The 27,482-nt window shown below is 37.5% G+C and overlaps 1 protein-coding gene across 3 annotated transcripts; it reads left to right on the top strand.

The window, feature by feature from the left end:
* The first annotated feature begins 341 nt into the window (after window positions 1–341).
* On the top strand, window positions 342–27,482 carry C3H11orf97 (chromosome 3 C11orf97 homolog). Of its 3 annotated transcripts, none has more exons than XM_074304494.1 (4): window positions 344–1,029; window positions 9,284–9,388; window positions 24,366–24,488; window positions 27,370–27,482. In XM_074304494.1, exons 1-4 carry the CDS (start codon window positions 471–473, stop codon window positions 27,372–27,374), a joined length of 792 nt encoding a protein of 263 aa, XP_074160595.1. In that variant the 5' UTR covers window positions 344–470; the 3' UTR covers window positions 27,375–27,482. The 3 variants fall into 3 exon arrangements, with proteins under 3 accessions (XP_074160596.1, XP_074160595.1, XP_074160593.1); XM_074304492.1 differs by having other exon boundaries at window positions 24,363–24,488; XM_074304495.1 differs by lacking the exon at window positions 9,284–9,388 and having other exon boundaries at window positions 342–1,029; window positions 24,363–24,488.

Genomic DNA, 27,482 nt, shown 5'->3' with positions numbered 1-27,482 from the left:
AATTCATGCATCTCCATGCCCCTGACTTGACACCAAACTCTGTGGCTAATTCAGTGTTTTTTCACTAAGGTGACTTCATTTCTCTAGATCTCACAATCTTGGTGTGTAAAATTAATTATATTAGATGGTTTTTAAGGTCCCTTCCAGCTTTCCTGTTTGGACCTTGTAAATGGTTGAATCCATGAAAACCCAAAGTCCCCAGAGAAGGCGGTGGTGATGAAGCCTTGTGACTCTTTGCCACATGCTTTATAAAAGTCTGACAGTTAACAAATAAGCAGATGCTTCCTTTGGGTTTTCTCCTGGAAAGTCTGTGAACAAGAAATTAAGGGACCAGGGTGACAACTTTCTGGAGATGGTCTTCTAGGAAGCTGAGATCTTCGGGATTTGTCCATCTAATGCACCGCTAACAGGAAGAACAACCACAGTGGGCACAAAGCTAACACTTATGCTGAGGCAATCAAGCCAACAGCATGCCATGCCAGTCCAGCCCGGCTCCCGGTAGTGTCCCAGGGCGTCCAGGTGGGCTCCAAGAACGAGCTGGATCACGTGGTACGCCTTCTGCTCCCCTCCTCACCCCTCCCACTCCGGAAGCCCCGGGGTTCGGTTCTTTTCCCGCCTGGGGGCCCGCGCTCTCGGCGGTTAAGGTGCTTCATTCCCTTGGCAACCAGCTGGGCGGGGAGGATTCCGCCGTCTCCATGGCAACCGGGGACGCCTCCCGCTTTGCTCGGCCGGAGTGGTGCTGCGAGAATAGTTCAGACGCGGCGGAGGTGAGGACCCTCGGCGACATGAGGGGAACTGAAGCCACGGTGGGGACAGCTGCGGCGGCGGCGGCCACAGTGATGCGGGAGGAGAACGAGGACGAGGACGAGGACGAGGACGAAGACGAGGACGAGGATGAGGACGAAAACGAGGACCAGGACAAGGAGGCGGACCGGGAACAGCGGCCGCAGCCCCCACAGCCGGCCGGGGTCGCGTGCGCGGTCTGCGGAGAGCTGAGCAGCGGGTGTCACCCGGAGCGCGGCAAACCTTGTGAGTAAGGACCCTCTCCAACCCAGGGCTCTATTGGGCAGGCGGGGCGGGGAGGGGAATAAGAACCTCCCTCTTGTCCCCCGGAAACCGGAGGGCTCTACTTAATCTGCTCTGGTGTATGGCTAGGACCTCCCGGCATCACGGAGTGTCGGAAACTGGCAGGATCCCCGGAGAGTGTCTCCGCCGCCTCCTTATTGTACAGAAGAGGAAACTGAGGCATCCCAATGCCATGTTCTGAAAGTTCTGGATTTGGAGTCCGAATACTTGGGAGGTGGGAAATAGAACAAGTAGCTTTGTTGCCTACTCAGGCTCCAAGGATCATAGATTTAGACTGAAAGGAGCTGTGAGGAGGACATCTAGTTTAAAAGCCTCATTTTACAGATGCGTAAACTGAGATCCACGAGAGGTGAAGGGATTTGCCCAGAGTCACACAGCTAGTGTCAGAGCCAAAAATTAACCCAGTATTCTCTTGCCGTGGGCAAGTCAAATGCCATCTCTGAAGCCTGTTTTTTTCATTTGTAAAACGAGGGGATTGAACTGTTCTGCAAGATCCTCTCCATCTATAGTCCCTTCCCCAGCACGACTATAAGAGGACATGGCAGAACCAGGACTTCTTGCTTGGGTCTAAAAGGCACCAAGGTCAGACTTCCCCAAGCCAGCCCCGTGCGGATTTTTAGCGTTTGTAATTGAAGCCTTGTCAGAACCCCTTAGTTGTATAAATATTGTCAGTACTCTGATAAAGCATTGTTTCAGCGTTCATCTTATCAAAGCAAGATCGTCTGATGGTCAAAACCAAAGGTTTGTTTCCCAGATGCAGGATTTGGCCCCAGTCCAATTTGGATCTACAATAATATATTATTTCTTGATCTACAGTTATTTTGCAGTACCTACTTCTCTATAGGCAATCAATGCATGCTTAGAAATGATAAGAGTGAAGCAATAGTCCAAAGAGGAACACAGCAGGTTTCCAGGTTTTCTAAATACTTTGCTTGATTGCCCCTCTAGAGATTCTTTGTCCCTCTGCATCCAATGCTTCAGCAACCACTCTGCCTTGGTGACAGACCACATGCCCTCCTGAGACTTCATCAGAGTCAGAACAAATCACTGAATAATCATGAGAACCTTTGCTAGCCCTATTAGGTCTAATAATAGTTCTTCTATTAAACAACCTCATTAGATAGAGTGTGGGTCCACCGATTAGATTCAAGTGAAAAATATTATGCATTTGTGTCACTTAAAATTTTCTTCAGATTATTAAATATTTTGTTTGCTAAAATTATCATACAATACCATAAGTCCTTAGAAGGAATATAAAAGTTTAAATCTTTTAAACTGTTGGATAGTAGCAGGCTGTCGTGGTAGGAACTTTTAGACTTGGCTGTCTGGACTTTGCAACTAACTAGCTATGTGATCTTGGGAAAAGTCACCAAACTTTGCTGTGTTAATGGAGGAACTGCCTCTTGGCATATTTCTGACAGTAAAGTGAATTAATGCAATATAGACTTGTGAAGGTACTTCAAAAAGAAATGTTTTTTTAAAAAAGGAACTGTATTATTATTGAAATTTTTTCCAAGGGAGTTGAAGCCAATTCATTTTTCATTAACTTTCTCCTTAAACTTAAAAAAATAAAAACTCCCTCCCATCACACTTTAGTAGATGTTATGTATATTCTATAAATCAAATCAAATTTTCAATTATATTAATCTGTAAAAAGAGATGACACTTAATAAAAAATGGTTTTCAACATATTTCTTCAAAGGGACAGGAAAAAAATGTTCCTTTGAGCATCTAAGAGTGACAGAAATGAAATGAAAATGAAAATATTTTCCTTTTAACTTGAATGTCTATCTTATCACATATCGACCAAATTTTCAGATTTGTCTTTTGATCCTCATTTTAATATGGTGTTTTGCACATAGTAGATACTTAATAAATACTTTCCAATTGAATTGCATGCATAACATATAAAATTGTAATTATTATAAGAGGTCTAAGAGAAATCTATTTTGTAAATGATAATACTCATCTGCAAACACAGTCCTGAAATTCACTTATTTCTAGCTATATGCTTCACTCTTAGAATCACAGAACCTTAGTTCAGAAGTTACTTTAGATTAGAGGTCCCCTTCACTCACTCACTGCAATGTCAGTATCTCTACTGTATGGAATCCTAATCTTTTTATTTATTTATTTTTGAGAGGGTTAAGTGATTTGCTCTGAGTCACACAATTAGGAAGTAATTAAGCATCTGAGGTTGGATTTTAACTCAGGGCCTCCTGACTGACTCGAGGACCCATGTTTTATCTACTGTACCATCTAGCTGCCCCTTAACTGGAATCCTAAAATTAGAGTTAGAAGGGATTGCTAAAGGGACTTCAGATCTTGTCTGTTCTATCTCCCAAGGCTTGGCAATGTCATTCACCAATAATTGATCATCTATCCTCTTCTTGAAGATATCCAGTAATTGAGCCTTTTTTCCCCCTGAGGCAATTGGAGTTAAGTGACTTGCCCAGGGTCTCACAGCTGGGAAGTGTCTGAGGTCATATTTGAACTCAGGTCCTCCTGAGTTCAGGGTTGGTACTTTATCTACTTCGCTCTCTAGCTATCCCTAAATATACATCTTCTTAATCAAGCAAGCCATTCAGTTTCCAATCAATAAAATAAACTGGAGAATCTCTTGAACTAGAGGAGATTTTAAAATCCTATAATAATTGTTAGCAATTGGTTTCCATAAGACTAATATTCTTAAATCTTGAAAAATATATGGTGACACTTTCTTCTTGTGGGTAAACATTTCTGTCTCTTTTCACTGATGTTTAGAATAGCAGTGTTTTGAAGAACCTTATCATTCTGGTTGCATTACCCTAGAGAGATGATAACCCATGTATTGCCTGAATTTTTCCAGATTACAAAGAATTTTTTTTAATTTTTCCACTATATAATACTGCCTCTGTGGACTCAAAACTAAACATAGTATTCTAGTTCAGAGTACAGTGAAAGTCACATTCTCTGAGAACATTAAAATTCTAGGAACTCTAGAAATTACATTTAGAGACCATCATGGCCAATCATAGAAATTAAATTATTTTTCTTGTGTTACATAAATAGTTAGTGACAGAGCCTACAATAAACCACATGTCATCTACCTTTCCACTTTCTCTTGCATCTCCCCTTAATATTACATTAATATTTCAATGGAACTATAATCTCATTGACATGCTGTTCCACCAAAAGGCCAGATCACCATACATATATACATGCCTTCTCATTATGTACAATCCTTCTTTCAGAGATCCCCAGATATAAGGTGCTAGAGATCTTTTTTGGTTGTAGTTAAGTCATTTCCTAGTCTTATGCAATTCTTCATAACCCCAGTAGGCTGGAGTTTTTGCTTTTTTTGGCAAGGATGCTGGAGTGATTTACCATTTCCCTCATTTTGCAGATGAAGAAACTGAATCATACCAGGTAAAGTGACTTGCCCTAGGTTCACATGCAGCTAGTGACTATCTGAAGCCATATTTGAACTCAGGAAGAAGACTGCACTCCCAGCACTCTATTACGGGGCCACCTAGCTGTCAATCTTTTTCTAAAACTATAAATTTAGAATTTGGATTTCCACTCAATCTTCTATTATCCCTAATTACTAATGATTCAGCCACTTCTTCAGTTCACATATTTCCTAGGTAGTATCCATTGCTTTACTTTTTGCACATAGATTATCATTGAAATTATTTTATGACCTGCCATGGCCTCTCTATTGATTTTTCTATCAAATGCAACTTTTATTCCAAAGAGATTACAGCAAGATTATGATATAGAGCATTACTTGGAGAAAATTTGCATTAAAAGTGGGCATTTGTGCAAGGGAACAGCTTAGATTTGTTGAAAGCAGTGGGGAAAAGCTGAAATATATACATATACATATATGTATATATAAGGATCCCTCCAAGTCATACATTTTGACTCAGAAAACTACATTTTAACACTATCTGTGGTTTATTGGGTTTTTTATTCCTTTTGTTAAATATTTCCTAATTACATTTTTAAATGATTCTGGTGCTTAGAACACCTTTGGTTTAAGGCAGATGGAATTTTCCATCACAGTCTAGTGGAATCACTTTGAATCACCTCACTGTTGAGAAGAGCCAAATTCATCACAGTTGATCATCACATAATTTTGTTGTCATGAACAATGTTCTTTTGGTTTTGCTTGCTCCACTCAGTGTCAGTACATGTAAGTCTTCCCAGGTCTCTCTGAAATCATCCTGCTAATAGTTTCTTATAGAACAATAATATTTATATACCATGACTTATTTAGCCATTCCCCACCTTTTGGACATCCACTTAGTTTCTAGTTTCTTGCCACTACAAATTACAAACAAATGCTTACAAACATTTTTGCACATGTAGGTACTGATCTCTTTGGCCTAGTAGAGACACTGCTGGATCAAAGGGTATGCACAGTTTGATAGACCTTTGAGCATAGTTCCAAACTGCTCTCCAGAATATCAAATTAAAATTCTTGACTGTGAGATTGTCTTGAGCTAGTGGTCTTGACAAGAAAATATGGTTTGCTATTTACTTGATCTTGAGTTACTTATGGTGATCCTAAGTGATCATCCTTTCCTTTTCTTTTATCCATCTGTATTTTCATCCCAACATGAAGACTTTCAACTACTTAGGAGATGAAGTATGAGGGGAAAAAAGAGGATCAAAGAAATCATAATTGTTTAAAGTCGATTGAAAGATATTCAAGAATAGACAGAAGGCAGAGTTGCTTAAGACTTATTTTGCTTCTATTAGTCAAAAATGAACTTTGAGCTGAGAAGGACTTAAAATGATCATTAAGAAGCTGAGATTCAAGCTTTGCAAGAAAAGATTTTAAAAAGAAAGTAAATGCTTTAGCTGGGCAGAGCTAAGATGGCCAAGTAAAGGAAAGAACCTGAGATTCAAGATTAGCAGAGAGATAATAATACAGCATCAAGCTGTCCTTGGTGACTTCCTCCTAGGACACTGAAAGAATGGATCATTGTTAGTGAGTTTTGAAAGGTCTTGAGAAACAGAAGTATTCCAGAACGGGGGTAAAGAAAATGATTCAATTTTCAAAAAGAGGGAATAGCCTACAAACTATTAGTCAGAAAACCTGGAGGTTTCAATGCATTTTCATTTACTAAAATGTGAGACTGTCTACTATAAGTTGGCTTAGAAGAAAGTAGAAAAAGTTTGGAACAATATTTCTAGAGAATGAAATAGGATTTGATCAGGATTCAAAGATCATTTTTTCTTGGCAGAGAATAAATAGAAACTTTGCTTTTTCTCCACCCTCAACCCTTTTGCTTTTTCTAACAACCCTTTTTTCCTCCATCCTTTGCTTTTTCTAACAACCCTTCTTGAACAGGGGCTGTTACATTTTCTTTTATCTTCTTTATCATAATATTTCCTGAGCAACTGAAAATTCTCATATTAAAACAAAAATACATTATAAATAAGAGCTTTGAGTTCTTCTTTCCCATAGACATACTATTTGACTGGGGACTAGCTGATCTCAGAAAGGCTCATCACCAAAAAACTGGGTACCAAGCAATAAATTCTTTTGCCCACTTCAACTCATAAAGACTAACTACCAAGACATAGACTTTGAAATGGAGCAGTAGGGAAGGGAATCACATTGATGAATTTTTGAATCCTTAAATTATTGAAGCATTTAAAAATATCTAAGTGCTAAGGTCTCTGATCCAGGGCTGTTGAAAAAAGACAGAAAAGATATATAATTTCACCCTTTAAAAATTAATGGTATATTAACAGATGCTACTTAACAATCCTTGTTTTCCATACTGATGAAATCCTATCTTATTCCCAACAAAGATTGTTCCAAACCTTTTCTTCTTTCTTCTAATATCCAGCTGTACCCCAGAACCCACATTTACAATGGATGACCTCTCCTTCAACTTCTTTGAAAAAATTTAGGTTATCCAAAACCAATTCTCTCATTTTCCCAACTTAAATCCTCAAAATTTATCAGTACCCTCCTTCACTTTCTCTCCCTTTCCCTCAGGCCAAAGAGAAGGAGGTGTCATTCAACATCAGATCTAATTTTTCCACCTTTCCCTTTGATCTCAATCTTTTTTATCTCCTCCAGATCTTCTTCCAGAAGTCATTACTTCTTTCTCATACATGTCATCTCTTCCCTTCCACTGACTCCTGGACATATTATTACTACACAAACTCAGGTCTCTATAATACTTTAAAAAAAAAAAGCCTTCCTTTGACCCATCTATTTAGATACTGTCGCAGCTCTTTCCTCATCATCACTATTAAACTTGAGGAAATAGTTGTCTAACTTTGATGTCTCCATTTACTTGCTTTCCTGCTCTCTTCATCGCAGCTTGAATTTTAGCTTTAGCCTGGCTACTCTATTACATTAGTATAGAAACTGTTTTCTCTTAAGGTCATATTTAATGACTTTTTTTTTCAGTGTTGGGATCATAGGATTATAGATTTAAAACTGGAAGTGACCCTTGAGAGACCATTGAATCTCATTCTACATTTTTTTTAATATTTCCTCATTTTGCAGATGAGGAAACTGTAGCACAAAGAGATCACACAGATAATGACTGAAGTAGGATTTGAACATAGGTCTTCCTGATTATCTACTACTCTACTATGCCACATCTTAATCCTTCTTGAATTTTCAGCTTTTACATTACTGACAACTCCATCTTCCTGATTGTTTTTTCTTCTTTTGACCTCAGAGACACTGTCATCCTACCTTTCCTCCTGCCTCTTGAACACTTATTCTCTGCCCCTTCAGTATAGGGCCCTCATCTTCTAAGGGTCTGTCCTTGATTTTTTCTATCTAATATTCCTTTCTTTGGTAATCTCACTCATTTCTATGAGTGAGTTTTTCAGCTACAGTATTGTTAGTTTTGTTAGGAAAGTTGTTTCTCTATTTCACATATGATATTAAAAAATTCATTTCTATTTTGGACTTCAAAGTTTTATGTTTTAAAATTTTAAGTGTATGGCAAATCAATTCAGTCTATGGCAACATATTTCATCCTCTGTCTCTATCATCTTTCAAGTCCATCTCTGTAATTGACTGTAATAACTAATATAAGTCCTCAATGGGCATCTAAGACAGGTAGATTGTACAGTGGATAGAGAATTGGTCTGGAATCTGGAGTCAGGAACACCGGAGTTCAAATGTGACTTCAGATATTTACTAGCTATATGACTTTGGGAAAATCAATTAACCTGCCTGCCTCAGTTTCTTGAGGATTGTGGATAACAAGAGCACTTACCTCTTAGGGATGTTAATAAAAATTAAATGAGATAATATTTGTATAGTATTTAGCACAGTGACTGGTACAGTTATTCCTTCCACATTGTAACTTTCCTTATCACAATTTCAATATATCATAGATTGCCATAAGAAATTAAATGAGATTTTGGGAGGAATTTTGTAGAAGCCACAGATGAAACATGAAGGCCAAAGATGACTCAGAATAAGTTTAGAAACTCCATAATAATTCAGACTTCTTCTCTGGTACAAAAGAAGAGCAGATTTTCCAGATCTTCAGGAGGACTTGATAAATGCTTATTTTCTTTTAGAATAAGTCTTCTACTTTTTTCCTATTCTAATCCATTTTCCTACCACTGCTGGATTATTCTTTGCACATAGACTTATTCATGTCACTTTTCTGCTAAGAAAATTTCTGTGGTTCCTTATTGTCTACTGAATTAAGTTCAGACTCCTCTGTATGGCATTCTTGCTCCTCCACACTGTTTCCACCCACCTTTCTAGTGTTATGTCATATTTCTTCCTTCCCTACAACCTCTGGGCTTCAGACAAACTAGAGTTTTCTGTCCCCAAATATGATTTGCACTACTCTTTTGCTATTATGCTCTCAAAATTCTGAAAAAATTAGGTGGTAGTCTTGGTAGGTTTAATATACAGCAGCAATTTATCTAAGGCTATATATAATGTTCACTAACCATAATGAAAATAAGTGTTTCTGTGATTTAACAATCACAATACAAGAAATGTGAGATTCTAGGATAAATTATTCACTATTTACATGCAGATGGGAGATGTAGCTTTTTAAAGTTTTATTGGATGAATATGTAAAATTATTGGACAGTTAACTACTGCATTTTTTGCTTTTAATAATAAATAACCTATCTTGTTAATGTCTTAATAGGGAAAAATTCTGCTTTTAATAATAAATAACCTATCTTGTTAATGTCTTAATAGGGAAAAAATTCCTATATTGTGAGCCACATAAGAGAATTAAGGAAGTGCTCGAAGAAGAACTTTTTATTCAAAGAGATGAATGTCACATCAAAAATCCTTCTACAGGTAAAGTCTATACCTAATAGTGTATATTTAGGAAAGGAAAACTAAGCCCTCCAATTGAAGATAGTGTTTTTGCTTTGGGGGGAAAGGGTCTTTGTTTTAGGTTTTTCCAGATGAACTACAATCTTCCCACAATAATTGAGTTTAAATAACCAAACAAAAGCCTATGTGTTCTTTATATTTCAAAAGTCTGTTAAATGGTAACACTTTTTCCCTTACATTTCAAAATCATTTTTATGAAAATTTTAAACATTTTTAATTAACTGGAAATATACATTATTTTTCTATCTGTTATTTTGAAACATTGATATTATTTGAACATCTGCTTTTACATTGCCCTCCACTGCTCAGTACTCAGTATAGTCTTTGATTTACAATGTTATTGTTAGTTTTTTTAGGAAAGTTATTTCTCTATTTCATGTACGTTGTTAAAAAGTTTATATCTTGAACTCCAAACTTTTAGTAGAAAAACAGCTCTCAAATTATCATGTGAATCAATGGGGCAACATTATTCAATTTATAAAAATTTATAAAATTTCAATTTGTACACATTTTCCAAGAATTTATCTATCAATGAAGTTAATGATGAATACTTACATATTAATACCCACTAGAGGTCGCACAAAATGTGTTTTCAAAGCAACTGCAAAGGTAAAATTATCTGCAGTTTCTGAGAGGTTATGGAATACACAAACCCTATCTCCCAGAACATGGAGAGAAAGTAGGTGAAGATCTGAGTCAAGGAGTCAGAATCCAAAGAGCCATAACAAGACAAAGAAGGCCAAACAAGGGACAGGCTTAGGATTAAAACAGACCAAGGAAGAAAGGACCATGAAAGCCAATATTAATCACATTGATCTATATTGTTGTTGCTATTCAGTTTTGTCTGACTCTTTGTGGGGTTTTCTTGGCAGAGATAATGGAGTGGAGGTCATTTTACTAAAGAGGAACCTAAAGCAGAGTTAAGTGACTTGCCTAGAGTAATCATACAACTAATAAATGCTTGAGACCAAATTTGAACTTGGGGAGATAATTTTTCCTGACTCCAGGTCTCATACCATTGTCCACTGTGTCCCTAGCTACCCCAGTTCAAAAGTACCACTAGACTACTATAGAGGTACTTGTATCTTTTCCATCACTTAATGATTAGTACATAAAGAATTTTGTAAATTCTTTAGGTAGGCTAGTTTGTGTGAAAAAAATAGTTTATATCTGTCTCCAGTCTAACCTAAATTAATCCCACAAATATTTGTTAAGGGCTTAATCCAGTAGTCCTCAAACTTTTTAAATAGGGGCCAGTTCACTGTCCCTCAGACTGTTGGAGGGCCGGACTGTAGTAAAAACAAAAACTCACACTCTGTCTCCGCCCCTCAGCCCATTTGCCATAATCTGGCAGGTCTCATAAATGTCCTTAGCCGGCCTCATCAGGCCTGCCGGCCATAGTTTGAAAACCCCTGACTTAATCAGTGCACTTTGAATTTTGGATATAAAAACAAAATGAAAAACAAATCCTCCTGGAAAATACAACATTTAAATAGCTGCTTTATACAAGGGGTGGAGGAATAGACCTGGAAGGAAATTTAGAAGTCATCTGGTTCAACTATCTTCATTATACATATGAATCAGTGAAAAGCCAATGACTCTTAAATTCCCACCAATAATGAAAAGGTAGAAATGTGAATACAGACCATGTGCCTCCACATGCACTGTTCCACACTAAAAAATAGCTAAAAAGTTTACAAAATGATTCCCTTAATTATCGCATATAAAAGGAGAAAAGAGGCAAGAAAAAGCTTTTACAGTGAAGGGGGGAAGAGGAGAGAGAGGAAAGGCAATCAGGGAATCTTACTCTTATCAGAATTGTCTCAAAAAGGAAACAACAGGGAAGGATTAAGGGAAGATTGTGTAGTTAGTAAATGTCAAGCTCTCTAGATTTCCCTCACAAACAGAACAAATTTGAATGACTAATAAAGTACAAAGACGATTTGGGGCAGAACTGGAGTCCTCCTGGAACAACTCAAGAAGATTCAAAGACAGACCCAACCCTTGTCACTCCAGGCTAGCTCCAGAGAAACACCAAATGGGGAGTCGGGTGATTAGGGCTGAAGAAGAGGTTAGGCAGGAATGGGTGGAGTTTCCTTATTCGCCAAGGCGCAAGTTCACAGTAAAGGAATTTCGCTAAACCTAAAGGATAGAGTTATGTATGGTAAAAAGCTTTTATTGTTAAAGAAAACACCAAGAGACACTTCCTTGGTGGACATATCTCCTTCTCAAGAGAGAAGAGATCTGCCAAGAGACATTTTCTGAAAACCCATTTCATACATGAGTCTAAAAATTAAAGTCCTGTTAGACTTCCTCCAAGCATTTATTTTAGTCCATTTGGGTTTGTATATCAAAGGAGGCATTTTCTGAAGACCCATTTTATGCACGAGTCTAAGACAATCCTGTCTCCAGAGGATGCAAGACCATTTGGGTTTGTTATATACATTTTGTTGGTGATTTTACATAAATTTACAGGGCTGTCTCAAATCAAGTAGTTTTACTCCCATCATTGGGGCTAGCTGGGTGTGACTGGAGCCTCAGCCAGTGAGAAGACTGAGTTAGCACCCTGGATGCCTTAGAATCAAGCTGGAGTCAGGATAAGCAAAAGTCCTTGGTCTTTATTCTTGGTCTTTAAGGGTAGAAGTGAAATGGATCGAAGCAGGATCTGCACGACCTCTCTTCTCCTTTTTTTCTATCACCCAAGGTAACTCTGTCTTGTCCTCCCCACAATTCTCTGTATACACCAAAAGACTGAACCAGCACAAAATAGTTGGAAAGGCCATTTTCCAAGCATATGCTAATAGAGTATTGTCCAATAGGTAATTAGCTTTAAGTGCTTGGTTATCCGATCTCAATGCATCAACTCAGAGTTTCAGCCCTTTACAAGCCAGAACCACAGAAATTTTCACCTCCTGGACTGTTTTGTGGGGTCTGAATCTGGGAAGACTGAGTGAACCTCAGCTGATTAGGAATGCCAAGCCTAGATTTATATATGTGTGCCTATGGATATATGTACATGTGTGTGAGTCTGTGGGTGAGTGTTAATGTATACATTTTTTATGTATATATCATATACATGATATGTACACACAGATATATATACACAGACATATAAATATATCAACAAATAACAAACACTCAATTGGATAGAAATCTATCTTACTCTCTAAGGAAGATAAAGGAATGGGGATGAGGGTAGGGTGCTGATTGAACGGAGGCAGATTGGGGGAGAGAAGGGAGAGAGAGAGAGGAGGGTAGTCAGAAGCAAAATGCTTTTGAGGAGAGATAGGGTGAAGAGAGAATAGAATACAGGAAGAGGAAATAGTTAGCAAGAGTAAATGTGAAAACAAAGCGATTCTCTTAGAAGATGTCACTTGATCAGGGCCTTGAAGGGAACTGAGGATTCTAAGAAATGGAAATAGGAGAAAATACATTCCAAGCCTAGAGGAAGACAGAGGAAAGGCATGGAGGTCAGATGTGGTAAGCTGAGTTTGGGAAGCAACAAGGAGACAGTTTGTACTAAGCATAGTGTACATGAAGGGGATAGCATGAAATAAACCTAAAAGTTATGCTAAAATTTTGTATTTTATCTAAGAGAAAATTAAGAACCTCAAAAATTCTTGGGAATGAAATGACAGTCAACTGTGCTTTTTAGTTGTTTTGGTGATTGTGTAGAAGATGAGCTACAAGCCAGGAGTATAATTAGAAGGCTATTAGAAAGTTTATGCAAGAGGTGATGAGTCTGAATGTGGGTGGTAGCCATGTAAGTAAAGAAAAGGAGATAGATGCCAAATCAATTGTGAAGGAAAATTTAACAGCTAACAGGATTGGAAGTCAGCGATAAGGAAGAATTGAAGATGACTCCACAGTTATAAACCTGGGTGAGTGGAAGGTTTTTAGTATCCTCAGCAGAAATAAGCAATTCTGAAGGAAAAAGAATGGATAATGAATGGGAAAGGTAATGAGTTCCATTTTAGACATGTAAAGTTTGAGATGACTAGGGGAGACTTCTAGCTGGACATATCTAATCAGCAGCTAGTGATGTGGTACTAAAGATTGGTATTAGATATTGGATTGTCAACTCCTTTTGCATAGATATGAAAACTGAAACTGATCAGGTACGAGAATTAAGGGTAAGAGATCCCCTAACAGCAGTGGAATGGATCCCCATAGCCAGTCGCACAGGTTTTGTGAAAGAATTTGCAAACTCCAATAAATACAGGCAAGAGGTTTGTGGTAAAGAATGGGTTTATTTATTGTAAGAAGACAGCTTTCTTAGTGGGCAAGGTCCTGTTAGGACTATTCCAAAGATGGGTTTACATTGAGAAGAAAATATCTTCATCAGTAGACAAAATCCTATTAGGACTTCTGTGAAATTTCTGGGCATACATTGCTAGATATAACGGGGCTGCTTTGATATTTGCCCTCAAGCCAGGGGCCAATTCCAGATGAATCTGAGACTGATTTTCAATTCAGTTCAATTCAAAATTGAATGAGATTACTTGGGAATTTCCTTTATGGACAGAAGGATATGCCCTTCCTAGAGGTGAGGAAGGTTTGAGAACCCAAATCACCCTTCCCCCACAGATTCCTTTCCAACACTTCTCCCTCACAAATATTAAAGGGGACACAGTTTACATAAAATCCATAGGATCTAATGAATAGGATCAGAACAAAAGAGGGCACAGAGGAGGAAAAAGAGGAGAGTCTAGGGCAGAGCATTTGGGAAGATATGCCACTAGGCAAGTAAGCATGAATGATATTCCAGAAAAAGACTTTGTGTTCCAAATTTTTCTCCCTCCCTCATTTCCCCCATTCCCAGGGCTGCAAGCAATCTGATATAAAACCCTTTTAAATGTATTTCCATATTTGTCATATAGTGCAAGAAAAAAAAGACCAAAAAGGGGAAAAAAAAAAAAAAGGTAAAAATAAGTAGGCTTCCATCCACATTCACACATTCACTCTCATCTTTTTTTTTTTGAGAATTAATTTTAAGAAATAAAAGGATTATTATGCTATATTGAAGACTCAATTGATATTAGATAATGTAAATTTGTAGTGGGTCAGTCATCATGATTGAATGGAAAAGAGAAGGCACTGATAATGGAGATAAGGATTGCAAAATTGACAGGAAAGTGAGTAGAGAGAGGCCAAAGAGGTAAGACTGTGTTATGTATCCATTTATGATATTAATTTGATAGTAAGTTTCATCATCCTGAAAAAGAAATATAATCTTATGATCAGATTTTTTGAAATGAAAATCTTAACCAGAACAATACATGGGATTCTAAGAATAAGGAAGAATTTGGTAGATTCCAATATTCCTGAAATACTTTCTTCCTAAACACTTTGTCTCCATGGTATAAAGATAATATTAAACGTTGACTTTGGAATCAAAGGATTCTTCATTACTAAGATGTCTGAAGTTTCTAAATTTTCATATAGAACTTTAGGGGTATGGTTATTTTCTTTCTCTCCATTTTTCCTTCCATCCCTCTGCCCTCCCTATTTTCCTCTAGTCCTAATGTATGATTTCATGTGGGGGATTTCCTTTGGAAACTCCCCATCAGTACAGATTGCCAACTCATTTAAACTTAAGTTTCTAAGCTTCTTCCCTCCCCCCCCACTAGTTCCTGCCAAGTTAATTATTATGAAACTAATAAATGTCTTAAAAATGAGGATTAAAAAATTCTTATTTTCCATACTTTTAGACTGGCTTTTCTCTTGTTCTATGGTCAAGCTTTCTTCCTTTATTGCTTTATTTTGGCATGGGTTCTGGATTCTCAAAGGCTTTGCCAGGGGACCACAAGGTCTGGGGACAGATTCTGCCAAACTAGAAAGGCCTTAGTTATGGGATCATGATATTCTTTATGTTTATCATACAAGATCTAGTTTAACTCAGCTTGGAGGAGAGGTTCATCACCAGGTAGAGCCCAAGAATTAAATTGTTTGGCCATAAATAACAATTCTCAAAGATCAACTACTGAGTTATTGAGCAGTTGCTATGTATGTATTAGTGAAGAGAATTGTTGTTTGTCCTTCCTTCTCAAAGAGGACCACGATACACTTCCTGATATTCAGGAAATGATGACTTGACATACAAATGAATCGGATTTAAGTGAGGGAGGACTGTGCAAGGTCATCTTGATAAAGTTTAGATTTAGGGTTTATGGTGGTCAGGGAGTTAAATAATAAGGTTTAGTGGCAGGTTTGGGGTTCAGGGAGAGGTTTGGCTCCCCTGCAACTCCTTGGGATTCGGCACAAGGCTAGGGAGTTTGGGAGACTCCCTTCTGGCGGTGCAGAGGTTCTCTGTAAAAGAATTTACAGACCTGAAAACCTAGATTTATAAAAGGGTTTATTATGGGGTTTGGAAGTAAAATCAGAAATCCTGACAGAGAGGCATGAAGTCTGGTTAGGAAATAGGTGAGAGTAAAGAGAGGATGGCACTGGAAAGAATATTCCAGTGGACAGAGGCTCCTTGGCATGCCAAGCATGGAGCTGGCATGTTTGGAACCTCTGCAAAGAGAGGGTTTTAGTTTGTCTCTTTTATATTGAATGTCTTAGTAGGGGCTGGGACAGCTCAAGTTGGCTATGAGCTGGGGGTTGCTCTTGATGGGGCTGAGTACAGCTTGAGTTGAATTGAATGGAACATCCATATTTGAATAGGGTTGGAATTCTCTAGCTCTAGACTCAACCAGCCCCGCCTAGGTAAACCACTTTATCTGATTCCCTGGGGCGGTCCCTCACTGAGGCAGGGTTGAAGATTTTCTCCTTCAAGGATTTTGAGTTTTGGGGTCCCCACTAAAATCTGCCTCACTTTCCCCTTCAGAGCCTCTAGAGGTCCAATGACAAAATATAGATCAAGAGGACTGGAGATGATCCCTGGATTGGCCTTTTTAAGCTAAGGTCTTCAAGGGGTTTCATTTTGAATAACACAATACCCATTCAATGATTAAGACTAAATTGTGTTAGGATTCTTGCTAGGTGCTAAATTGTCTGGTGCTTAACAATTCTCTAACTCAGAGTTTACACCTTTAAAGGAGTACAAACCATTGAGGGAGTTAACACCTTTAAAGGAGCTCCTTCATTGGTTCTGTAAGGAGTCCTACAAGCCCATTCTCGGGGAGGATATAAGGAGCCAGGGTTCAGGAAGGAGAGGACATTTGAGATTCTACTGTGGTGCTGGCTGGGGACACTTGGACAAGAGCAGATTCACAAGTCTAAAGGAAAAGCCTGCTCATGGACTTCTGGGAGATTCACAACTAGAATTGACTTTTGAGAAACCCACAATCCCACACTCTGGGAGGCACAGTCTGATTCATTCCTACATCTACCTTCGTGCTGGCTGCAGGCTTTGGATTCAGAGGGAGCTAGAGACAGAAGCTGGCTGGAGACATTCTGATTGAAGGACACAATATAGGATCTGGACTTTAACTCCTGGCTGCATTTCGGGATTACTGGTACTGGAAGTAAAATTAAGGCTGCCTCCCCAGAAGCGCCCCAAGAAATCCTGCTCCCAGAGAACAATTGCAATTTAGAGACAACAGAACTTTACAAAATTGCAATTGAGGAAAAGAATTTCCTTTTTCATCTAGTCCAAATGAATGAATGAATGAACCTGGGAGGGGAAGTCCCTCAGGGTTTCTGCACAAAACTGAAATGACTGCTATTAACATTCAACCTGAGTCAATCAGGACGCAAACAATGACAAAATGGGGCATGGCCTAAGATCCATTGGTGGCCAATTAGAATCAGCTTGGTTTTGGTTTAAGACCTGGTCCTTAAGAAAGAAATCTAGCCAGTAAGCTCCAAGATATGTTGGGAGGGCTCGGAGGTGCAAAAGAGAAAAAAATTGCTTTTAAGAGCATCTGTAGATAAGGATATGGTATTCTATGTGGAGGGAAGGAAAGAGAAAAGGAAGGAAGGAAGGGAGGAAAAGAAGAAAGGAAGGAGAGAAGAGGGAAGGAGGGAGGAAGGAAGAAAAGGGAGGGAGAAAAGGAGAGAAAGGGAAGAAAGGAAGGGAGGGAGGGAGAGAGAAAAGGAGCAAGGAAAAGAGGAAAAGGAGGGAGGGAAAAAAGGAAGGGAGAAAAGAAAGAAGAAATGAAAGGAAGGAGAGAGGGAGTAAAGGAAGGAAAGAAAGGAAAGAGGATGATAAGGGATGGTGGGAAGGAGGGAGAGAGAAGGGGTAGAGGAAGGAGAGTAAGGGAAAGAAGGGAGGAGTCTTCCAACTGACCGATTCCAGACCTGCTTTACTCACAGAGATAGTGGTTTGTATTCAAATAATGAGACCATAAATCTGTTATGCCAGAGAAACTGAGGCAAGATAGAGATTAGAGAGTTTTTAATATTTTATTTGGATTTCTGAGAGAAAGATTTTCTGGGACCAAAGGATCCATTTTGGTCCTAGGGCTAATGTCTCAAAGCATTCAGCAGCAGTCTTGGCTTCAGCAGCAGCAAGGAATGTGAGATTCCAATGAAATATATATATATATGTGACTCTTAAGCTATTAGGATAGACAAAGGCAGGGGGGGGGGTAGAGTCCAAACTTTGGTGAGTGGGAATTTCCAAGAAGGGACCATCAATCCAGTTCTGGCAGATTGGAAGGTAGGACCATAAATTCTTACTAATTGGGAATTAAGGAGGTGTCCGACTAGTGACAGGAAATCTGGAGAGATAGAGGGAGAGGATGCCAATTAGGTATCTGAGGTAGGACATCTGAAGTCTTATCTTTTGGAATGCCAGATCTCTACAATCCTAATTATCTCAATCCTAATGGTCAGGAAGGGGTGTTGCAACCAGGAGGATTGAGGCAGAACAATTCAAGGAACTGAGGCAGAACAATTAGGGAAACTGAGGCACAACTAATCCTGAATTAATTCTCTTGCTCATAACATATCTCAGATAACTTGATACCTTTTGCGATGAATTTGAAAAGTTTATTACTAAATCAATGAACTTGTGGTTGGAGGTCTGGTATAACAACAACAACCAAAAAAACTCATCACCTGGGCAAGCAAGGTTCTCAGATCTGGCAGTTTGAGGAATGATCAGAGTTGGTATTTAGGTTGTAAGGCATCTGAACCCTGCCTGCCTCTGTCGAAGCTTAGGTTGAAGGGCCTGATTTAAATCTGACTCACGGAAATAATGTCTAAAACTTCAATACATCAGCCTAGAGCCTTGCATCAAGGTTGTCCCAAGAGAAAGACCAACTAATCTTAATTCTCTGCATTGTGAGCAAAGCAGGTAGGGACTCTGGGTAAGATTAATCTCCTAGACAAAACAGTTATTTCTGCCCCAGATTGGAAAGTCTTAAAGAGAAGGTAGAATAGTACAGGACTGGCATTTTGCTTTGGTGAGAATGTTCAAGTATAAAACCTCTATTTGTACTTCAAGGGCCCTTCATAACCTAAGTCCCATTCTCCCTCCCTTCCTTTCCAGTCTCTGGACTGGACCCCACCCCCATTTTCCTCCAGTCAGGGACTCCTGTGTCCCATGACACTGATTCCATCCATCCATACTCTTGCATCTCCTCTGGCAAGGTACTGCATCTCCTGACTTCAGGCATTTTCACTGTTTCTTGGAATTCTCTCCCTCCTCATTTTTGTCACCTGGCTTCCCTGCCTTCAAGCTCCAGCTAAAATCCTACCTTTGACAGAAAACCTGTCCCAATCCCGCTTATTTCTAGTGCCTTTCATCTATTGAGTATTTTTTTTTAATTTTTTTCCAATTTTTATCCAATGTATACAATTTTTTTTGCCTGTTTTCTCTCCCATTAGACTATGAGCTTGTTAAGGGCAAGATCTGTCTTTTATCCTTCTTTGTATCCCCAGTGCTTAGCACAGTGGCATAGAGTGAACGTTTAATAAATGCTTACTGACTGGCTTCATTGTGCAAAGGGATAGAGGAAATAATTGGAATGAACCTAAGAATAAACCATTCTTTCAAGCAAAGGACAAGAAGGGGAACCCTTAGAGACTACTGAGACAAGCTGTACAGGCCTGCTGTTGGGAGGAACCCTGGCATGACTAAAGTGGCTAACCAGCTAATTGTCTCTACATTGGTAACTGCCTTGAATACCAGCTCCTAGAGGAGCATGTCCATGCATTTAATTCCCACTAGGCGCATTTAGAGAGAGGCCAGCTCACAGCCCTTTCCCCAGCAGGACATTTATCTCCAAGATACTTATCGTGTAGATAGGGGCCTTCTGTCCCTCTTGGGCCATACCTTAGAGGGCCGAAATAGTTTATCTAAACTCTTTCCTCCACCCAACTCCCAGGACAGAGCAGGTATTTGACAAACTTTTCTTGAAAAAAGTAAAGAATTGAAAAAATTTAATATTTGGGTGTCCCAAAGAAACGATATATATTTTTAAAATGTAATATGTTAATATCTTTTTTAAAAAATATTTTTTATTTTCCCCAGTTACATGTTCAATATCCTTCTTCATGCAAACAGAAAAATTAAGAGTACTTCTCCATCAAAGTTATGTCAGCATAACTGTCAAGCCAAAAAGTCTCTGAGGACAAATTCATGTGTTTGTGTGTATGCATATATGTAAGCATGTATATATAAGCATGTATATGTATGTATATTATTTATTTTTTAATTATACTTTTTTTAGGCTTACAAAAATCAGCTTATAGACCACATTTATATTAGGAAAGTATATAATCTACTGTTCTAAACTTTTTAATGCATCTATTAGTCAATTTTATAGGCCAGAGATGATATGCAGGAAACTAAAATAAGAATATATGATCATTCTTGTCTTTTTCACAAAATCAAATACACTTTTCTAGGAGTCTCAGGTAGAAAAACTGAGTTGGTAACTCAGGTAGTTCAAGATATGTAAGAAATGTAGTACTAGAAAGCAAAATAAAAAGATGAGGAATCACATTTGATTCCAAGGCTCAGTAAAAGCCTCTGATTCCTGACCCTTACCTTCCTTCTCATATTGACCTTACTTGTTCAAGCTCTTCTTGAATTCACAGAGAAAAGAGTCCTAAAGTTAGGTCAGAAGGACTGGTTCTGCCACTTATTAACTGCAGATAGCTCTATAAGCAGTCACTTAATCTCCCCCATCTCTGGAATCTCTCTAATCTTCCCCAATCTTCCCCTTACTTATCTGCAAGATGGAGATAATATTATTTGGACTCTCTGTATTATAACCCTTATATTCAGCCTGCTTGTCTCCTGCACTATGTCCCTGATGCTTTCTTTTTGAACTGGAAAAGCTATGCTTACTCACCTATTAAGGAAACAGAAGTCACAAAGAGAGAATCTGTGCTTTCAGACCTGCTCAGATACGAAGAAACATCTTCCATAACTTTACAAACAAGCTAAATGAGCTTTCTTGTGTCAAAACTACCCATTTCCTAAACAGGGCACTAGAGGCCTTGGATCAATTCTTGTTTGCTTTTATATTATTTGTATTCTATGTACTCCTGTGCATTTGTATTAATATTCATTACACTTAGAATATATTCAGAGGCAGCTATTGTAACTAAGCTTAATAGAGTACAAATGAATTAACCTGCATTGCAAATGTACTCCATCTAATGCACTTTAAACAGGTTTTAGGGATCTACCTTGTGCAAAGCATCTTGTCTAATTCTGGGGAGATACAGGGATGAGAAGATCTGCTGCTTAGATGTAATCCCATCCATCTAGAGCTAAGAGGAACCTTAAAGGCCATCTAGTCCAAATTCTTGGTTTCATAGATGAGAAAATCAAAACCATCAAGTTGCCCAATATTATACAAATAGTGTCAGGGTGGAGTTTGAATTCAGATTCCCTTGACTCCAGAATTGTCCATTCTGCTGTATCAAGCTGTGTACATTATTCTGTCCTATACTTTTTTAAACTGACCCTTTGTTCCTTCACACTGTGTAGGGCTTCCCTAAATCTATTTCCTCTGTTACTCCTAGCATTAGGAAGCTAGGTGACACTGTAGATAGCAGGCTGGTCTTGGGGGACCTGAATTTGAATCCAACTTTAGACAATTATTACGTGTCACTTAAACCCATTTGTAAAATGAGCAGGAGAAATGGAAAACCATTTCAGTATTTTGACCAAGAAAACCTCAGCTAGGGTTATGAAAGTTGGAGATGAGTGAAACAACTTAGGAAGCTAGGTAGATAGAGTCCTGGGCCTGGAGTCAGGAAGATTCATCTTCCTAAGTTCAACCTGGCCTCAAACTCTTAATAGTTGTATGACCTTGGGCAAGTCACTTTACCCTGTTTGCCTCAGTTTCCTCACTTATAAAATAAAGATGATGATAATAGAACCCATCTCCCAGTATTGTTGTGAGGATCAAATGTAGACATTTTACAATTGCTGGCCTAATTAGGCTAGCTCCACACTTTAACCTCAATCTTCTTTATTACTTCTGACTGTGTCTGTTACAATAGGCCCTTAATAAATGTTTGTGGACTGATTGGCTGAAAATGAAGGCCCATTCTCTGAAGGGTAGTGATTAGCAATTTTCTACCTCCTGGCAGGACAGAGGAAAAGGAAATTGGCTTGTATTGCAGAAAGAGATTTAGGGTTAGATATGAGGAACAACTTACACATTGTAAGACCTTTACAGAAGGAGACTGTGGAGTCAGTTTCCTTGAAACTGTTTTAGGAAAAGAACTAAAAACCTGTCTTGTTAGATAGCTAAGGGAGGATTCTGCTTGCAGACATTTCATTCACAAGTCAAGGAATGAATAAAAACTGCAAGGAGTTTGGTTTTGTAAAAGCAATGTACACCACTGATTCCCCTTCTTAGTGTCTTAAGTAAATGACATGTCAGTGACTGGATATAGTAATGTATTATGATTATCTACTTTCCCATAGTGCTTCACAGTTAACAAAATATTTTCCTCACAACCTGTGAGGTAGACAATAGTTGTAACTATTATTATCTTTGTTTTGTGACTGGGGTTCAGAGAAATTAAGTGGTTTGATCCAAGTCCTGGAGCTAGAAAGTGATGTATTATAGGAGGAACCATAGTACTCTCTCTTTAGTAAAACCTAAAGGTCCCCTATTACCTCTAGGATCAAACACAAATCCCTTTATTTGGGCCCTTACAACTAATTCCCAACCTTCCTTTCCTGCTGTACTCTAGATTACTCTTCTTCACCCCTTCTACTGCCTGCCAAGCTAGTAACCTTGCTGCTCTTTACTCACAATCCCTACCTGCCGTGCTTCCCATGCAGCTCTTGGTTTCCATGCCCATAGTACTTCCTTCTCACCTCTGCCTCCTAAAAACCGTAGCTTCCTTCAAAGCTTGGCTTAGATGCCATCTCCCACATCTGCCCTTCTGCATCCCCAGCTGCTAACACCTCCATCTTCCCTATTTGGGGGTATATGTGTCCATGCAGTTTGCTTCAATAGAATTTGAGCTCCTATGAACAGAAGTGGTTTCGCTATATTACCCAGAACTTGGCACAGTGTCTAACCCCATTGGAAGTACTTAACAAATAAATGATTAATTGATTGACTGATGATGAAAACATTCTTGACACCATGAAGACATTTTAGAGACCATGAGGAGCAAGATTGCTGCCTTGGCCTTATGAAGAATATTTATTTAGGACTATAGTTATAACTCCAGAAACAAACAACTTATGTTTCTTTGCATATGCCTATAACTCCTTGCTTTCCACAGAAGTGGACACCCATAAGCCCTTTTTGACTTTAAGACTTTTTAGACAGATTTCTTTTCACATGACAAATATGGAAATATATTGTATATGTTTAACCTATGTCAGATTACTTACCCTCTTTGGGAGGGGTGTTGAGGGAAAAAGGGAGAAAAATTTTGCAACACAAAATCTTACAGAAATGAATGGTGAAAACTATTTTTACATGTATTGGTAACATAAAATACTATTGAGAACTTGGAATAATAAAATACTATTTTTAAAAAAGGCTTAAGACTGCTCCTTTAAGTTAGTGCCAGCTTCATGAGCAGATTATTAAATTATATTTATTGAATTGCAGCACTTGGCTAAACCTGTGAGTTTTACATATTAATTTGTATCTCCATATATTGTAAGCACTACTTTTCAAACATGCTTGCTACAATTATTTTAAAGTAGAGGCCAAGATCCAATCATAAAATCTAGAGTTTTTTTTTACTTCTATCAATTTAAAGATTTGTAAAGATTCTTAGATTCATTGGGAGAACTGGGCATGGTCACATTTGGCCAGATCACTCATTTTGCAAATCCTGCTTCCAGGAAATAAATCACAGAGAAGGTTGACCGAATGAAATAATTCCAAAAATTACCTCCAAGCATTCTATGTTAAAGTTAGATGGTCACAGAAATTTGAATCTTAGGAGAATTCTATGAACACATATGTTCTGCCTGAGGTTTCACTTAATATAATTTAATAGTGTTAGATACACCAGTTAGCTCTACATATTTATTGGTCCAGAACTATAATTTCCTTGGTGGGAGGAATTTTTAGTAGGGAAACCACCTTAATCAAAGCAGATGAGAAACTCTACTCCTAGAGAACTATTTGGAGCACCAGGTTATATCATAGGCAGCTCATAAAACAGTATGTCCTTGGGCAGGCCTTGGACCCAAGTACTCCTAACTCTCACAGTAAATTGTTCTCTTATCCACTATCCCATACTACTTTTTGCTCCATTATATTTATCACCAAATTTTGTCCTGTATGTTTTTATTTTGATTTTTATCCAAACTTATTTACAGGCAAGGGAAATTAACTAATTTTTTTGAAAATATTTAATAAGAGCTTGTTAAATGAAAATAACTTTATTTGCTTGACTTAACAAGGAAACCAATAAACTTAGCAATAAACTAAAAAATTTCTGAAAACAGTAAGAAGTTATTGGGGTTTTTATTATTATTATTTAGACTAGAAAGCAAAACAAGCTAAATAAGTCATTTTATTGTTTTTAAAAATATTGACAGTAGCTCTGGAAGGGATCTGGAGCATTAAAAGGAACTTCTCCGTGGGAACCTTGAAGCCAGGATCACAGAACAAAAACAGTTTGCTTCCACAACCTAAATACTATTCCAGACATGGAGGAATAAGAAGTAAGATATACATGATATTCTAGCTCATATGAAAAAAAAAGCATGTTTGATTATGAACTAATTAGGATAGCTTTGAATCAATTTTTCCCATTGTTTCCATTAATTAAGAAGTATTTAGTTTTATCTATTTTAATTTGGTGTTCAAAATATAGCAGTTTACCAGTTTAGCATCTTGATGCAATAGAAATTTATATTAAGTTATATTCATTATTTTCTTTCAAATGTGATTTCTGAAACAGCATCAGAGTCCTAATAAAGGAAGATCCCCTATTTCCTTCAGATTGCTAGATACCTATGATCATAGAACCTAGTGGAAGCAAGGATAGAAAATACAGTGTAGAAAGTAGTAGAGGCAAAGACTATCCTGATTTTATTACAAATAACTATCATTGTACCACAAAAGAATGAGTATTTATTGTGCCACAATGATGGCAGTAAGGCAACTGTGGAAATTGCTGGACCAAATATAGAATTCTCTCTCTGGCTGTGAAATTAGGGGCAGTATCTTATTCATTCCTGACTTTTTCAGGAATGAATTTTAGTGACAGTTGTATAGGCCAAAGAGGAACTATCAGAATTTATAATCTAAGCATATTTATAAGATTTAACAAAGGCCCATGATCTACATGTGCTGGAACAAGGCAGGGAAGTCTAGGAATCTAGGACGGACCACATGGAGATGTGAGACCAGAACCAGAAAATGAATCCAAATGGGGTGCTCAAATGCTAATTGAGCCCTAAACAATTTAAAGATCTGAAGTACCTATCCAAAGGCATTGGGGAAACTCAATAGAGGCACAGATGGAATAATAGGTTATTGATTAATTGGGTCAATATTATTCTACTTAAAGTATTTCATAGGGAAGAGGAACTGAGTTCTAATTCCAGCTCTGCCACATAGCACTTCTCTGGTAGGAGCAATAGCCTAACTCTGCCTCCCAAAGCAAATTAAATTAATTTTTCCTTTAAAATTATCTGTGAGTGTTAGTTGGCTCAATAGACTTAAAGGCTTAAAATAATGATGTTACTCCTTAAGTACATAGCTACTAGGAACTTCAGAGGTTCTCTGATGCTTATTAAATCTTGCTAATTAAATAAAAATAACTCAATTTTACTCAGTAGTATCAATTAAAGGTATTTTACAATCAAACCTAAGCTATAAGAAGACTAGCCTAGCCTAGGTCAGCCCCAGCCCAGACCTTGTACAAGTCAATTAACTATGGGAGATAAATAAAATTAAAATTAAATTAAGTAAAATTAAAGGATTGAATTCCAAGGTGTTTTGTAGTTCTAAATCTCTAATCATATCATATCCAATTAGGTAGACATTTATTATCCAGGAAGCCTACTGGCAAGTAGAAGGAACCCAGCTTGGACTTTAGGATCAAGAAATCCAATTCATGAAGATCTGGGATACCAAGCAGAATAGTGTAAACCCAATTCAAAAAACTGGTTAATTAGGATTAAAGGCAAGTGATCCAGCATCTAGAGTTACAGAAGTCCAAGAAGAACTGACCCATTGTTGAGCTAGTGAGTTTCTTGTATTTCCCCTTAGTTCCAGATCATGGAATCCACATGGAAATTACATAACCTACTTTTCAGGACTAGAGAGAGGCTAGGGTAAGGAATCTAGATTAACTCTTAGCTTCCTCAAGAAAATCTCTTGAGATCTAAAAAAAAGTTACCCAAATATAAGTTCAGCCACTATTGATTACTTGGATCTCTAATTTATCAACAATCATTTACCATCTTTCCTTTCTTAATTTGGTTTATTCCATTTTACAGTATGGAAAGTATTACTTCAATGTTTTAGGAAAATAAAAAGTTTTAAGATGAATAATTCTCTTTGAAAATGTCTATGAATGATTTGTTTAAACTAGGAGAAAAACATTCAATATATAAATAATTTTTTATGTTTATGTCTTTATAAGTAAATGTAAGAATAATTTTAAATTAATTCTAATAAGATTTATTAAATATCTTTATCCCTGTCATCCAAAACACAAATGAATTTTGTCTACAAAAACTCTGACTATGCCAAATATGTATTTCATCATAAGTGATAATGGGGGCAATAGAGAGATGAAATCCACAAAAAATGTAAAATCATCTTTTTTGGTGAATGGATTTTATTAACTCGTTATATAGCATTTTCCCTATACTACTATGAAAAATCCTTCCTACAATTAAAAAAATATATTTTTTTTTCTTTAATCAAAGCTGTCAAATAGACATGAATTGAGATTAACTCTCAATATCATCAACCTAACACAAGTAGGAGAAGGAATAGCCAAGAGGAGCCAAGAACTTGAGTAATCAGAAGTCTTTTATATGTAGAACCTAGATAATTAAAGGAAGGTTTTTCTGTAACTACTGTTAGTTGAGATTTTATTTAGATTTCATATCTTTAGTAGCTAAAAATGCACAGGTCTTTGAGTTTATATGTTGAAATTTAGATACCCAGCAAACTTTTAACTTGGGATCTTATTTTTCTGCTATTCTTCTGTTCTATTGTTTGTCCTTTTGGGGAAAAAAATCAATACACTTTTCGTAACATTGATCATACACCTTGTTTATTAAAAATAATAATTTAGAAGCAGTGTAGCAAAAGTATAGCTTTTAAACATATTTGGATTATCAAATGAAAACAATTTAGCTACACTTGTCTTTTTTATTATTATGTCCTTATGTAGTTTATTTCACATGTAGTTTAATTCACAAGATAGTAAAATTGCTCATTGAGCATGGTTCCTATTATCTGACTCTAGTTGTCATTTATTAGGAATAAAAATAAGAATTGCCTCAAAGTATGATGGAACAAAATTCGGTTCATCTCTCCCAGCAAGATATTTACTTATGTATTCATGTTTCTTTCCTCTAGGATAAGTAACTCTTCCATTGAGAAGTCATTTCTTTTGATGTCCCAGGAGCTAAGAAGAAATCTTAAGTACATATCCCAATCTATTTTAAAAAATTAAAATGTTTTAGTCTATA

The sequence above is a fragment of the Sminthopsis crassicaudata genome, chromosome 3 (assembly GCF_048593235.1).
Source record: "Sminthopsis crassicaudata isolate SCR6 chromosome 3, ASM4859323v1, whole genome shotgun sequence".
NCBI classification, from domain to species: domain Eukaryota; kingdom Metazoa; phylum Chordata; class Mammalia; order Dasyuromorphia; family Dasyuridae; genus Sminthopsis; species Sminthopsis crassicaudata.
This window is presented reverse-complemented; position numbering and strand designations above follow the sequence as displayed.

Excerpts from the sequence above, each read along its gene's own strand:
- C3H11orf97 (XM_074304492.1), top strand. The coding sequence starts at position 471 with ATGCCATGCCAGTCCAGCCCGGCTCCCGGTAGTGTCCCAGGGCGTCCA. Across the intron at positions 1,030-9,283 it reads CCCGGAGCGCGGCAAACCTT|GGAAAAAATTCCTATATTGT; the intron begins GTGAGTAAGGAC and ends ATGTCTTAATAG. Across the intron at positions 9,389-24,362 it reads CATCAAAAATCCTTCTACAG|TAGCTCTGGAAGGGATCTGG; the intron begins GTAAAGTCTATA and ends AAATATTGACAG.